This window comes from Myotis nattereri (genome assembly GCF_964212035.1).
Source record: "Myotis nattereri genome assembly, chromosome: 2".
Taxonomy (NCBI): domain Eukaryota; kingdom Metazoa; phylum Chordata; class Mammalia; order Chiroptera; family Vespertilionidae; genus Myotis; species Myotis nattereri.
Window position 1 is genome coordinate 38,364,758 of NC_138076.1, and position 16,289 is coordinate 38,381,046.

Below are 16,289 nucleotides of genomic sequence, written 5' to 3' on the forward strand. Positions count from 1 at the left end.
TGTTTTGTACCTACATGTATGTATGTTGATTGTATCAAGTCTAATATCTCATCCATTTGCATGCATATCTGGTGTGGGAGGGTTATTTCTACTGATTTGTTATGTTAGCTGATTGCTTCACCCATCCCTCAGCAATGCTTAATGTTTAATGGTTTTGGTATTTCAAGTGACACCATTTTTATTTTCTTATGTTTGCTTTCTAAAATGTTTTGCTAAAATGTTACTTGGGAAAATTATAGAATAGATGCAAATGGTCCACCCTCTGTAGAGAGTAAGTTGAAACTAAGCATGATTTCATTATAAATCCTAGAGAATTTAGAAATTCTTGCTTTAATTGTTAGGTTGCACTGAGTGTTTTGGGGAAGGGGGTGACTTCAGGAGACCTACAATGGGCCCATAAAATTCCTGCCACAGCCCTTCTAATTGCCTCTTTTTTCTAAATTTTTTTTATTGATTTCAGACAAGAAGGGAGAGAGACAAAAACATTAATGATGAGAGAGAATCACCAATCTGGTGCCTCCCCTACACGCCCCACACTGGGGATTGAACCCACAACCGAGGCATATGCCTTGACCAGGAATCAAACCACAACCTCCCGGTTCACAGGTCAACACCCAACCACTGAGCCACACTGGCCTGGCCTAATTGCCTCTTGAAGAGTAAGCACAGTTTCTTTATCACATCTGGCTAGTTGCTTAATTAGTACCTAAAGCACTAAAACAGTCAAATGTTTTTCAGGATGACCAATATCAGATTAGGTTCTCTTTAAAAAAACAAAACAAAACATGTTAAATATGTATTGAACGTTAGATATGTATCACTTCATTTACAGTTTTCTCCTAAATATTAAATCGGAGAATTAACATTTCAAGGGGAGATCAGGTTGTTTCAAACTCTAATTTAGAAGTGAAAATATTTGAAATTTATTTTTAATTTCATTTCAGAACAAGACTATATCTGGAGAAAGCAATTCAGCTAAATGTAGGCATATCAAAATCCAGATGTGAATTGGGTTACTTTGGAGAAAATACATTTCATAGCTTAAGTTCCTTAGCTTACGAGGTGGTACATAGAACCTGTTGATGCTTGAATACTGAACTGGGTTTCAAAGTTTTGATAGAGTCTGAAAACAAAAGCTGAATTATGGTTTTTTCCTTGTTTTTCTATACTATTCAGTCTAATCCTGATGTCTGCTGGCAGAGACTGCATTTGCATCTGGGACAGTGTGGTCATTTCTTTCAATGTGTTGAAGGAATCTAAATTAGCTCAAGGAGTCTTGGGAGAAATGGGGTATAATGATTCTCTTCTTAGGTCTCAAGACCTTAGTCGAATTCTATGGAGAAGTCCCTCTTAGGATTTCTCAGTGATGGTTTGCAAAGCAAGCAAGGTTGTAGCCAACATCACTTATTGTATCATTCTCAATTCACATTAATCTCACTGTAACTTGGGACAAACTTGAACCGGCCAATGAGATTGGCACATTTTCCCTCCTATTACAAATTTGCTCTGGCCTTGGCATTTTTTTAAGAGGGAGTTTCTATCTTAGTAATGGAATCAAAAATCAAAGTACAAAATCACATTTAAGAAGGGTAGAATGTAGGTCTTTATATGTAACTATGTTTAACTTTTCCCGATTTAAACATATAAATTAAATTCTTAATAGATCTATTGATGTTTGCAAGCTGGAGTCAAACATCACACATACACACGCACAGGAGAAATATGAAAAATTTGGTTCAATAATTTTTAACTAAAGGAACCCAGAATATAGCTGACTGCAATATATTTTCATTGTCAAAAATTTTGGACAAATCCCATTCTGAACTTTATAATTAACATTTCTCCATATCTAAACTTTTTCTTTAAAAACATAAATGCTGAGCACTCTTTTCTTATATTAAATTTTTAAAAGAGAAACACCTTTGCTGTAGTTGTTAATGAAAAGGGATAACAAATATAGATAATTACAAGAAAAATAAGACACACCTGGGGTTATGTGAGGAAACAGGAGATTAACAGCAGTTCCATCAAAGCACAGGTTGATAATTTATTCCTCAGCTGTGAGCCAAACCCAGCTTACAATTGGCTTTTGTATGGCGCAGGAGCTCAGAATGGATTTTTTTTCTTGATACAGTTTTAAACACAAACAAAGGAGTATATGTGAAAGAGGTGTATGTGGCCCACAAAGTCTACAATGTTTACTATCTGGTCCTTTCCACTGAAAGCAGAGCTCTGCAGTAAGGACTACGGATGTCACTGCGCTGTGATAATGTAGTGAATGCCCATGGGTCCATCATCAAATCAGTCAGCATTGAAATTGCTACTGAACAGTTAAAATAGGTTTGTTTGAGGCTTAAAATGTTTAGAGAAGAGGAAAGGATATTTATATATATATATATATATATATATATATATATATATATATATATGCATATATATAGATGTATAGATATCTATCTATATATCTGTAATTTCTTAACTGCTTACATTTCCCTCATTTACAAAACTGATATTTCAGTTGATGCACTGAACAATTGAGATACAACTGGTGTGGTTGCACTCCTTAATCTCAGGATAGAGATAACAATTTTATAAATCTGTTAAAGTCAGAGAACACTGTCAGTATTCTAAAAATCAGCATCAATTAAATTTCTCTTAAATAATTTTTAATGTAAATTTTAAGTAACCCTGCAGGTACACATTTTCCTCACTTTTGGTGGCTTGATTTATAAAGTCCAAACCATGAGTCTAGAATATTTACATCATTACGTAAAATGTCCAAGTAAAATTTTTCATCTTAAACAATAATAAACTGATTTTATTACATTATTGCAGGATTTTACAAAATATAATCCACATTAAATAAAAAGTGGGTCTTTTTTAGCTCTAAATAATTAAAGGTTGCCTAAACTAATGGGTATAAGTAGACGTGATTGCAAATATGTAAGGGAAGTCCAAGTTATTGTACATTTTCATAATTTGATGTGAATTTCATACAGAGCGAAATTTCACCATTATGAAAATAAACATTTTGTTCCTATCACTGAGTGAATACTTGTAACTTCTATTTAAGCCATTTATAGATTTTTCTTTTTATCCTCTGAGCTTGTGGGACTGGTACCATTTTATCGCAATGTCTCTTCTTGACTTCCATGTATGGCCCTACTTTTCCAGTGAGAAATGTATCCTTAGAAATAATAGAATCTTTTAAGAGAAATGAATACATATATCAGCCTATCATAGACCTAACTAGATATTGTCTTTTTAAAAGGCAAGTTACCATGGAGTAACTTCTAGGGAAAAATCAGATTCCTTGTACATGTAACCCATGTCCAGTTTAAAACATGCTCTAGTCACGTAAAAATGGATGCTCTTGAACAGCAATTCATTCTTTTGTTAGTCAGTCCTCAGTTGGTAAAATACATATTGACACAGAGTGTAAACAACTTATGTCACTATTTATTAAAAATGTTAAATTGTACATTTTCCATAATTTCTCCCTTCATCTTAAGAGAACTTCTTTTGTGAGTTTAAAGTGAAACTAGACAAATGACTTAATGACTAAAAGCATTGGTGATCTGGCCTCTGCCCCCCTACCCCAATCCAACATTGTACTTCAAGTGTGTTTGTCTTCATTTCCATATGGAAACACTGAGTGATGGGGAATCCTGGCAACATAGGATCAATGGATTTATGTAAGGCTCTTTTTCTTTGAGTCTAAAATGGCCTTTCTTGTGTAGGGATGTGCATTTTTAACAACCATGTGATTCAGCTTTCCTCAACTCTGCAATTAATGACATCTGAAGTCAGAAAATTCTTCATCGTTGGGATTGTCCTGGGCACTGCTGGGTTTGGCAGTGTCCCTGACCTCTACCCACTAGACGCCTGAAGAGCACCCTCCAACCCCACCCAGTGTGACCATCAGAATTGTCTGTAGACATTGCCAGATGTTTTCTGGGTGGTAAAGTCATCCTTGTTGAGAACCACTGATGTAAACTGTAGGAGAAAATTTCTTTTCTGGTGTTATTTACATCTGAGTTTGCTTAACTCATTTTTAATGGGTATCCAGATTTCATCGGGCTTTCAGAAATAGAAAAACATACAACAGTCTGTTGGACCTGTCCTCGTGGTGATTATACATGGTTTCCTCTGCATTTATATTTCTAATGGCCTAGACAAATAAGAACCCAGTCCTCTCTCATTGCTCTCATTGTTAAGGGTATTCTGTGCCAAGCCAGATTTCACATGCGTTTCCGTTCCATCCATCCCAGCACTCACAGTTTCCACAGCTGCATATTCCATTCCCTGCAGTAAAATACACAGGAGATTCATTATTATGATTGAAATATACCAAGCTAATATATGTTATTATAAAACATAACTGTTCATAATCAAAGCAATTTCATTCATCCTCTGAAAACTTTCATATTGTGCAGCCATCTTATTATTATCTTATTAAGCAGCTATAGGAAATCTGACCTTTTAAACAATTAATGGCACCTCCTTGGTGCTACCATCCAGTTAGTATCAATCTAATAATGACCATCAGTATCACTCCAGCTGGGCTTCCATGAATAATTTTGTTTTTCTGTAGAGAGCAGGTTATGTGTAACAATAAATGCTAACGAACATACCGCTCCTTGACAGAGGGTGAGGTGGGCTGAATAATTAGCTAGAAGAGGAGCCTTGTGTAGTAGGGGTGGGCAGAACGTGAATGTCTATCTTAATGACACACACATACTCATCTTTTACCGTTAGTTAAAAACAAGGAGAATAAATATATGCCTCTATCTCCCCTATACATTGTTTAAGAAAATATTTTAATTACCAATTATTAGGACTCAGAAACTCAGCATAGCAGTATCTATTATATTCCTAAATTGTTTTCCTATTCCCATCCCCCCAACACACACATATTCCATTCCCTAAAAACAAACTAGCACATCAAACAGCTTTGGTGCCTAGGTCCTGTTTAAAATATATTCTAGTCCCTCTACCATGTTAAAAGTGAAATAGTTGTCAAGAGAATTATGTTCTTTTTGCAATATATAAAACTGCATATGTGTAAATTGGGGGAAGTTACTTTATATGGAATTTTCCTCCAAATCATATAATTTGGGTGCATACTTTTATGCCTGGGAATAATGTTAGTGCTTATTCTGAAATACCCACCTCCCTTTACGTACTTTATATTACTATTTGGCCCTTCAGCACATGAAAGCTCTCCTGCCCAGTGACCCACAGCAAAATGTGCTGAGTGTCATTCACCTTTATTGCAAAATGTGGCATAGATCAATTAGAGTGGGTCAGTACTGCACCTGTGCAAATGAGACCATCATGTTTGTCGCAGTCCCTGTCATCACAGTCGCAGAATTCCCCTGAAATGTACCATTCTTCAGCAGAACAAATGCACTTTCCACAGTGACAAGAACCTGAAATCACAAAGGGTATTATTGATCGTTACCACACAACTAAAGGTTTCTGTCTAGAGTAGAATACTATCAATGTACCAGCAATCGGCTTCTAATAACCAACCTTCCAAAGGTAAAAGTTTATGGAATAGCCAGTGGCTTAAAAGGGAGCGTTACTTACTGTAATTCATAAAGGTTATCCTGAAAGGCTTCATTATGGATCTAGACGGCTGCAATTAGCCTTGAGCAAATGTTCCATGGCTCAGTCTGGTTGAAATGTCAATGAGGGCAGAATGTGGCTGATTTTTATAGATGGCCTTCTAAAAAGGTGTTCAAAATATATGTGTTTTCAAAATTTTTTTTTCTGAATTGAATCATGTTTCAAAGTGTCTGTCTTTTAAAGGAATTGAATAGTAAGTTCTATTAAATGAGGGTGCAATTTATAATTAAAACAACTACTAAATTTTTTGTGCTTATAATTTTGGATTTTTGTTTACATGATTTTCTTAAAGTAAGGACTCACCTGCCTACTGGGTGGCTCATTAAAGTGCTAAAAATACACATACAATCACTCATGTATATTTACCTTACCCAGTTTCACCCTTGGGATTTCCCGCCACCATCCAGGAGAGCTCTAATCCCTCGCCTCAAATGTCCATCTTTTATGAGGCTCTTGATCCAACCACCTTTTCCATTACTTCACTCATTTCCTCTCTTTTTACTTCCTACCTAATTCAAAACTTCCTTTTTTGGTTATTAAAGATATTTTGGCTTGCTGAGAAACAGGTTTATTAATGGCACATTTAGAAAAGAAAATATAGGAATTAAATAGTGTCAGAGAAGAAATTTCCCTCAGCCTAAACATCTTCATGTGGCAAAACTACTTCTACAATAGCAGTAAAGAAAGTTTTCAAGTTAAAAATGAACACAAAGAATAGTTTTCTGCTTCCTTCTATTTCCTTGGATTGATTGTTCTTTCTAGATGTGATTTCCTTTTACCAAAGATGCCTATCACCTTAAACGACTGTGAAGTAGAAAAATTATTTTGACATATTCTATAAGATAACAGACTTGGTAAATTCAAAATATATTGGGAGGAGGCAGAAATCAATCATTAGTGTCTCTATGAAACATTGCAATTAAAAAATGGTTAGAGAAAGAAACTTTTGTGCACTACTGCTATCATGGAAGGATGCACATAAAGGTGTCCCAGGCATTAAGCACCCCATGATATTTTATATTATGGAAACTCATATATGCATTTTAGCTGCAAGAATCCGCAATGGCCAAATTAAACTTTTGATATTCCTTGTCACACTTCTCAGGGTAAGGGAGCAGTCAGAATTAGTTACATGCTGAGAACTGTGTTTACATTTATTAACTTCTTACTTAACCGCAGCATGGTTCCATTTACTTGTTTTACTGAGGGGCGAGGTTGCAAAATAGACAACTTCCCGTTCTAAGGAGTGATCAGTACCCTCCTGGTTGCTTAGGGCCTGTAACTGGGCCTCCCAGGCCAGTCTGTGAGAGTTGGTCATCTCACCCAGGCACAGTGTTTCTTTATTTAGAAATTTATTTATTCTAATTTTAAAAACTTTCTGTCAAATCTCTAGGCACAGAAATGTTCAACAGTCATCTGTGCATTTTGCAAATGGATAGAGCAATATTGGAAAACTATGAAAACTTGGGGCATTTTAATGACTTCATTAACATATCCTCAGAAGGTATCATATTTAGTGCTTTATGAGTGGAGGAAGATTATTTGAAGAATTCCACTGTTTTTGTTTCTAAAATACTATCTCCCTTATATTTCAAACTTGTTTCTACAACACATGGAGATGTAAATGACTTTATATGTCCATGATATTTATGTATTACTCCAGGGATATAATTTTTTTTTGCCACAATTCATGAAAAAAAAAAATCACATTTCATCTTTAAACTTGTCCCCTGGCTCTAGAACTATTCTGATCACTGTTCTCACTTCCAATGCTTAGCTTCAGGCCATTGTATAGTATTTCTCTAAAACTGGTCAGCTCAGCTAAAGTGAATATGGCATACATTGCTAGACCATTTGACAAGTAAATGCATTTTCAGAAGTCTGCTAGTCACTGAAATACTTAGAATGAAAAACGGGGGTTGATTTTTGTATGTGCTATGAAAAACTAGCTTCTCTCGTCAGCGTTTTCCCCAGCTGGGTTGTTTTTTCCTGTTTGTGAATTCTCAGTGCATCTCAGAGGTAGGAAATTCTTCTACTGCTTGTGAAACTAGGAGTAGTATGGCATGTCATAATAACACAGCGTGGTCATTAATAGGATGTTTTATAGCGCCTTTGTTATAGAGCAACCTGGCTGTTTTCATCAATAATCAGGGGTCAAATTGCCCTACTCTGGAAAGGGAAAATCCTAGGAAAAGGATTCTGTCAGAAAGATATAAGCCACATGGCTGCCAGGAGGTGATCGCTTATTCAGCTCAGCTGGACCAGCACCCACTCGTGCCCATGAGACTCTGTCCAGCCTTAGGGAGAAGCTGGTCCATCTTGGCAGGAACTCTAGGGTGGTAAATTCCTGACCACAACACCACTAATCCATTTATTTTCTTTCTCAGTATGAGGACTGTTAAGAATGCTTCCATTTCCCTCCTGTACTTTTTGAGTGGCTTCCATTCCTTGGGGATTCAGCCACCTTTTCAGAGCATCCTTAGAACTTAAGAAAGGGAAAGAAATGAAATTCTTCTGCCTTCAAAGATGAGAAAATGGACATAAAAGGAGGATAATGGAATTGCCCAGGGCCATGGGGGCAAAAAAAGATTTCTATCCATTCCATCTACTGTTTTACCTACCTAGCTGCCTATCTGTGATGCCTCTCACAAGAAAAACCTTCATATAGTTTCAAAAAATGAGTTGTGTGTTCCCACTGACAGTTATATTGGGTGAGGCAACTAAAACACAGGTCCGAGTCTGGTTTTTGAAGCCTAACTTTTACCCTGTCTCTTTTCAGGGATGAAGAATCTGCCAGGATGGGGTATAGGTGAGGGATAGGTGAGTGGTGGGTGTGTACCATGGACTTATTCGGATGATGTGGGACTCAACAGTGTCTTTGTAAGAGTTCTAAGGAGACATTTAGTGACATGCAATTACAGCCATCATCAGACAACATCTTTAAGAATATTAGAGATGATGACCCGGACCTAGAAAGGAGATTATGTACTCTTGGATACACATAAATACTCAAGCAAACAAACAGCCGACGAATTACAGCATGGATTCTGCAAAGGGAGTTAAACCTGGCTCTAAGCTCATCTCTCTGGTGATTCACATGAACAGCTTGAGTGTAAGGGCGAGCACCCTTGTCAGCTGCCCCATTTCAAAGTGGACTTTCTTTTCCATTCATCAAGCCTGACAAAATGCTGCAACCAACATCCCAGCAGGCAGTTTCCACTATTGTACTCACAACTCCATCTGTTATGAAGGTCACAGCAATGTAACTAGTTTTAAATTTTTCTATGGAGTGATTTATTGTCTTGGCTATAAATTTGTAAAGAAATAAAACGTTATTTCTTTATCATCTCCTGAGGTGACGGCTTTATTCACAGATCATGGGGAGCGCCTGGTGGAAACAGTTGGGTACAGGCTACCAGGTGGTGACCTCAGGCCCACTGCTCCTCCCTGTCCCCTAGTCGGAGAAAGGAAAACACTCCAACATCCTTTGTGAAGATCAGGGTGAGGGGTTTTCATTTACTATGTTGAGGGAAAGTATATGGAATTCTGGTAAGTCCATAAAACCTATTAAAAAATACCCGGCCCCAGTCAAATAACTTGGAATAGGTTTCTCTGCTACCACATCGAAACCTGTTGTCTATTTTGTGAGTTACTCTTTCTGTGGTTCTCTTTTTGTTTTGCTAATTCTCACCCAAGGATTGATTTTTGAAGAGAGTGGAAGGGAGGGGAAGAGAGAGAAAAAAAGCATTGATGTGAAAGAGATACATCAACTGGTTGCCTCCTGCAAGTGCCCCGCCCTACTGGGGCTGGGTTTTAAGCCTGCAACCAAGGTACATGCCCTTGACTGGAATTATACTTGGGACCCTTCAGTATAAGGGCCAATGCTCTATCCACTGAGCCAAACCAGCAAAGGCTCTTTCTGTGGTTCTTGAGGCAAGGGGTGGATGGTACCCTCTAAGGAGACAGAAATAACAGCTGCATCCCCACAGGTCTCTGTGCCTATGGGAGAGCACAGTTCCATGGGCACCATTGTAATCCTGTTCTAGAATCAAGCACTGATGACTCCAGAGTAAGTGGAAAGAAAGAAGCCTGCAGTCAGTGGCTGCAAACAGAATGCCCACCATCCTCTCTAGCGCCAGCTTCAAAGCACACAGCCTTGAGGCAGATTTTACATCCAGTCTCCTTTTGAAGATCTCTCCCCATTGAAGGATAAACAAACAGTTTAAAATATACGCTTTCAACCTTTCATTGATCTGCAGATATTATTCCATCACCTAAAGCAAGCAATTTGAAAAAGGCATTAGCTAGAGAGATTTTCTTGTTTTGTTTTGAGGAAATGCCTTTGGGTTCACCCCCTTTTGGGGGCCTTTTCGATATTTATGATGCTGAAAATCTCTCCTCAGAATGTAATGACTTTAATGAGAATGTTTATTTCTTGAAAACAAACTACTCCTCTTCTTTGCATGAAATTCAGCGAGGAAATGACAGAATGGTATTCACCACACAGGTGAGCATGGCTGTGTGATGTGTTCTCCTTCTGTACCTGCAATTGAACATGACTAGCAAAGACCCGCTTATGAACAATGTTAGTGATTTTATAGTGTCTAAGAAACACACACACACACACACACACACACACACACACACAAACACACACACTGGCTGATTTTTAAAATAAACAAGCACACCAATGTTCTAATACAAAAGTTCCATTTAGTAGAGTTTCTCAGAAAAGCTAATAGCCTTATTCCAAGGATAATGCCGTCATGAAAACCAACAACAAAAGTATCTAAACGCTAGGGCTCTGTGTTTGAAGCTATACTCAGGGAAAAAAATAACTCTAATTCAAACAAATTAATCATTCTGAGTACTTTTTTATACACAGGACACTCCCTTCTGACCTGATAACATTTCTTTTTCCTTCCCAGCTTCCACCTTGATGGTTAATTCTATTCCTACCACCTTTACTGTTCTCTTTGTTAATCTCTTCCTTGGCAATCCCTTCCCTCTGTCTCTTCCTTTCAACCTTTCCTTCCTCCTCCCAACAGAGCTTCTTTTTTCTTTTAAAAAGATTTTTTAAGTGAATTTTAGAGAGCGAGGTAGGAAGAGGGAGAGAAAGAAAGAAACAGCGATATGAGAGCAAAACGTCCTACCTGGGATGGAGCCCCAAACCCGGACATGTGCCCCGATTGGGAATCAAACTGGCAACCTTTCAGTGCACAAGAGGATGCCCACCCAACTGAGCCAAGCCTGCCAGGGCCAACAGAACTCCTTGAACCTAAAGCAAGTGTATCCAGGACCTGAGGGCCCCTGAGAACTGAAATGCTGAGATTTGCTTAGGACTTGGAATTAGCATGAATTCCACACGAGAACAAACGGGGAACAAAGCGATTGCTTTAGATGCATTTAAGTGCTGCTTGGCTGCTGTGATTGCATTCGGTGGAAGGCATGGCCTCCTTGCCAGAACTCTGTAAACACCAGTCTCAAACACAGAATTCCTGGAAACCAAGGACATGCTCGGCTATTAAAATGAGCATGTTTGTATCCATTCTCAGCCTTCCTCCTGGCACCGAATGTGGTCACAGCCTCCATCCGAGTTTATTTTTTGCAATTACGTCAAGAGGACTCTTTCATCCGGAGAGCATTGGCCTTGAGTGATCATCGGTAGCGACAGCCACTGTTGAGGGGCACATCCCCGAGGCGAGTTCTGCTTCTGAGGCCTCCTCAGCAGCTTGACTTTGCTTCACTGTGTTTTCTTCAGAAAGCATTTACCTGCACTCCTGACCCAGGGTAGGTGTTGGAGGGTAGATGTAGCTTCAGCTATAAAAGTCTGGAAAGGGGGGTGGTTTGTTCTGCAAGGAGGCAGCTGAGCGGAAGAGGAGAGCGGGAGATTGACATTCAGCTCCAGGCAGGGCAGCTCCCTAACATTTAGTGAGAATCCCATGAGCTTCCAGAGCGTTTTATGCAGACCCGTCCCTGGCTCTGCTCTTTCACAGGTGAACTCAATGATTGTACCTCTACCTTTTGGGGCCCATTCAGGTCCCAGCATATCTTATTGTTCTTTCTTCTTTATACAATTATTAATTGCATTTCATTCACAATGAGGTTGTCTACAAGTGGCTGAGGATCTTTTCACATGCAACCCACCTCATGCATTCCATTTCCTTGGATACTAAGCCTCACGTGGTTCACTTTCACACTAGTAAGGTCCGGTACAAGCAGAGGACAGAGTGATTTTCATTCAGGCAAAGTGCGGCCTGAAAGGGATGTTTGCCGCGGGCTGCTGTACAAGCCATGTGTCCCAGCAGGGATCCAGGCCAAGCTCCGGCAGAGAGACTCACCCTTTCCGGAGCACAGGATGCCATCTGCTGATTCACACAGACTCTTGCTCAGTTCCTCCGTCATGTTGCACTTCCTGGGATGTTGGCAGAGCTTCCCGAACCATCCTCTCTCACACACGCAGCGGCCACAGGAACACGTGCCGTGGCCTGAGAAGCAATCACAGGGCGGGGAGAGAGGAGGAGATGGTAAATATCCGGCTGATTGCAGTGTTTAAGGAAGAAATATGTAAACCACGGGCTCTCGTTTCCTATCCAGCAAACACACTTTCCCTTTATGCATAGTCACTGGGCTCGTGACTGCTGAAAAGAACTTCACAACAAAGTTCCAACTCTCATAGTACATTTGAATGCAGCAAAGGAGATGGACTCGAGAGAGAAAGAAACCTTGAAACAATTTGACAGGGAATTTTACCATCTTTTCTTGATACAAAATACGTCATTTGCGTTTTTTAGCAGTATGGGGTCTCGGTGCTTTTCTTCATGGTGCACACCATGATACCCAGACCAACGGACAAGGCTAGTCACTTGACCGTTGATGCAGCATTTATTGATTACAATCCTACTGTTTACTAATAAAAATAAAAGATCAATTTCCATAATAAGTTAATGGCATCTGGTATTATATTTCCTTATCTGTGTGCCTCTCTACTTATTAATAAGAACAGATCTAAGTGTAAGTAACCATGTCTATTGTGTTTTTTTTTTAAGTTTGTCAATTTATTTTATTTTTTAATAATATATTCTATTGATTTTTTACAAAGAGGAAAGGAGAGATAGTTAGAAACATCAATGAGAGAGAAACACTGATCAGCTGCCTCCTGCACATCTCCTACTGGGGATGTGTCCACAACCAAGGCACATGCCCTTGACCGGAATCAAACCTGGGACCTTTCAGTCCTCAGGCCGACGCTCTATCCACTGAGCCAAACCAGTTTTGGCCATGTCTCTCTATTGTTGTCTACAAATTAGAAACAGCATGAGGCTTTGATTCATGTCTTCAGCTTTTTTTCCCCTTTTGTTTCCATCATTGACTCCTGATTTGGGGGATGTTTATCTTTTGGCAACATATATGACATTGTATTTGTGGCAAGTATGCATTGGCTTACACATCTGTCTAGCTGCTTGCTACCAATACCCCATTAGATTGCACCATCTTCCTAAAATGTTTCTTGTTTCCAATCAATGCTTTATCCTTTTTTAAAATCCTTTTCTAATATGTGTATTACCTTAGAGCCAGATCTCTCCAAACAGGACAAACAAAACAGCTATTTGTTTGGCTGCTTTGAGTCTTACCGAGTCTCTATTATGAACAGAGCATTTTGCTAAGCACCAGGGTTTGCAAAAGCAAGCATCAAGGACACAGTTGTTGTCATTCCAACTGCTCAGCCCTCTGAACCTGTCGACACCATTCTGTCTTGAACATTTGCTGTGGCAGGACTTTCAGAGTAAACCTATTCCATCTGCTTCCTCCTATATTCAGCTTTGCACAGGAGGGATTAGGGGCCAATGCTGAATATTTTGCAATTTGTGGTCATGATAATTTAACCTAAACTCCCACAAACTCAGGTAAGTTTTTCTATAACACATGATCATCTTGAAGTTCATGGAAAGCAAATGGGAGGCAAACTCAAAAGAGACCTAGATTAACAGACCTATTTCCAACAGGCTCTTCTTATCCCTATGTTGTTTTTACTAAATTTAATCTCAGAGCCCTTTGATTCAGGTATCATCCCCATTTTATAGTCAAGAAATTGCCGAAACTGGTTTGGCTCAGTGGATAGAGCGTCGGCCTGCGGACTGAGGGGTCCCAGGTTCGATTCCGGTCAAGGGCATGTACCTGGGTTGCAGGCACATCCCCAGTGGGAGGTGTGCAGGAGGCAGCTGGTCGATGTTTCTCTCCCATCAATGTTTCTAACACTCTATCTCTCTCCCTTCCTCTCTGTAAAAACTCAATAAAATATATTTAAAAAAAATAAAAAGAAAAAGAAATTAAGGTCCAGAGAAACAAAGCAATTTTACCCCAAAGCACATAGCTCAACCACACAGAATCAGACCTTGATGCCAATTTCTCTGATTTCAATGTCCACTCTTTTTCCATTGGTTCACATTACTTCTATATTTCATGATTATCAATTTGAGACAACTAGAAATCTTTTCTTAATTGCTATCTTGTTTAGCTGCTACATAGTTAGAAGGCATACTTTGATATTCATGGGCACTTTCTTCTTGAAAAGTGTTTCCTGTATGGTTTTCATGACATTCCAGGGGTGGGCAAAGTTTTTGACTCGAGGGCCACAATGGGTTCTTAAACTGGACCGGAGGGCCAGAACAAAAGCATGGATGGAGTGTCTGTGTGAACTAATATAAATTCAAAGTAAACATCATTACATAAAAGGGTACGGTCTTTTTTTTTTTTAGTTTTATTCATTTCAAAAGGGCCGGATCTGGCCCGCGGGCCGTAGTTTGCCCACGGCTGCATTAGTCTCTCCTTATCCTTTCAATACTCCTCCGTTGTTTATTTACCCTTCTACTTTTTTCCTGATCCAATTAATGTAGGCATCCCGATTGTCTATCATAAATCATCTTTTATCTCTCTATAATGTCTCCTTTGAAAAATTCATCACCTCATATGGTTTCTGATAACCTCAATGATCACAGGACTGGACCACACCTGTGATTCCATACTTTGTGTTCCACTAGCATACAAAATTGATACTTCTCAACCTGCATATACAATTTCCTTTCTAAAAGCTCTTCTTAGGGCATGAGTGGGGGTCATGGGGGGTAATGTGGGGATAAGGACACATATTTAATAACTTAATCAATAAAAAAATAAATAAAATAAAATAAAAGCTCCTTTTCTGAATTGTCCATTTATTTTAATAATATAACTTTCCTTTCAGTCAACCAGTTTGAAATGTTTTGAATCACATTTGAATCCCTGTTACTGCCCTCATCTCAAGAGTTGCCAGGTCCTGTTGAAACTAACTCCAACATATCCACTCATATCACCATCATAAACCTTTGAGATACCTTCCTGTCATGTCTTCTCCAATATTCTTGCTCACCGCTTCCTATTACACCACTCTACTCACATCACAGCCTTCATATCTAGTGCTGTATGACTCCCCAATATTTATGATATGAAGTGCACCTACTATAACTTTCCTTATGTTTTAGGTTCCTGAAATAGAATGCCAAGCTACTTTTCCAACCTTATAATCTCTTCTCTTCTCCCTTGCATATACCTCTTGATCTTACCAAGTTGACCTATTCCTTCTTCTCAATGCATCCCCTGCACTTTTCTGACTTCATACTTTTGATAAAAAAAATGCTGTCATTCTGTTCCCCTACTTCACACATCCAGTATTGCAATAGTCCAAGAAAAAGTTGATAGAGGCTTAGAATAGAATGGTGGCAGAGCAAATGGAGAGGAGATGGAGATATGCTTTGGTAGTGGTGCTAATGAGACTTACTATTGAATTGGATGTGGTAGGTGACAGAAAGAAAGCTGGAATTAATTTTCAAACCTCTGTGAAAACTTTTCTAATACTTTCAAGGGAAATTCATCTTATCCTCTGAATTTCTGCATCACCTTATTTCTCACCTCTATGGTGGAACTGGTTGTCTTCCACCTTGTAGGATGTAGTTTATGTACTTATTTATTAAATAAACCTATTCCTTGGCTGTGAATTCCTTGAGAGTAAGAATCACTTCTGACCATCACTGTAGCCCTTCAGAGTGCCAAGCACACTGCCTTAATCTTAGCAGATCCTCAAAAGACTTTTAGATTGAGATTATTTTTTAAACAATCTCTCCTCATTTACAAAATTAATCACAACTTGGAACTGTAAACTGAATCCAGGACATTTTTATAGGTCATCTGGTTAAATAACTGTCCTTCAAGACCAATAGACAGTTCTTGGATGACTACTTTATTTCTACATTCTATAAATTGGAGTGAAGTTAGAGAATTGGTGTTTCATAAGAGCTACACAATCAATTGATGGTATCTTGACTTCTCCAATAAAATGAAAGTTCACTTAAAGTGAGGTCTACTTAGAAGTTCAAAAAAAAGGTATCCATCTTTGGGGGCAGATAATCTGTTGTACACAATAAGTAAGAAAGCAAAAGAGAACATCTAATACCAAACCCATTGAGCTATGTGGACTTTTAAAATGTCTATGTTTCTTACCAGCTCAGGTTAGTAAGAATTATAATTACTTTGGCATAATTAGAATAATTAAATCTCTATTGCAGAGAAAGGCATTATGCCTTTGACTTAGAATATCATTGAGAATAATTCAATGTAAGGAT

The 16,289-nt window shown here is 38.7% G+C and overlaps 1 protein-coding gene across 1 annotated transcript in view; it reads right to left on the reverse strand.

The window, feature by feature from the left end:
* Nucleotides 1-3,440: 3,440 nt before the first annotated feature.
* Nucleotides 3,441-16,289, reverse strand: part of ITGBL1 (integrin subunit beta like 1) — a gene marked incomplete at its 5' end in the record, with an annotated part of 198,056 nt that continues 185,207 nt past the window's right edge. The window contains 3 exons of the mRNA XM_081084144.1: nucleotides 3,441-4,305; nucleotides 5,319-5,432; nucleotides 11,973-12,119. Coding sequence (XP_080940270.1) covers nucleotides 4,214-4,305; nucleotides 5,319-5,432; nucleotides 11,973-12,119 — 353 coding nt within the window. The 3' untranslated portion in view covers nucleotides 3,441-4,213. The remainder of the gene's footprint in view (nucleotides 4,306-5,318; nucleotides 5,433-11,972; nucleotides 12,120-16,289) is intronic.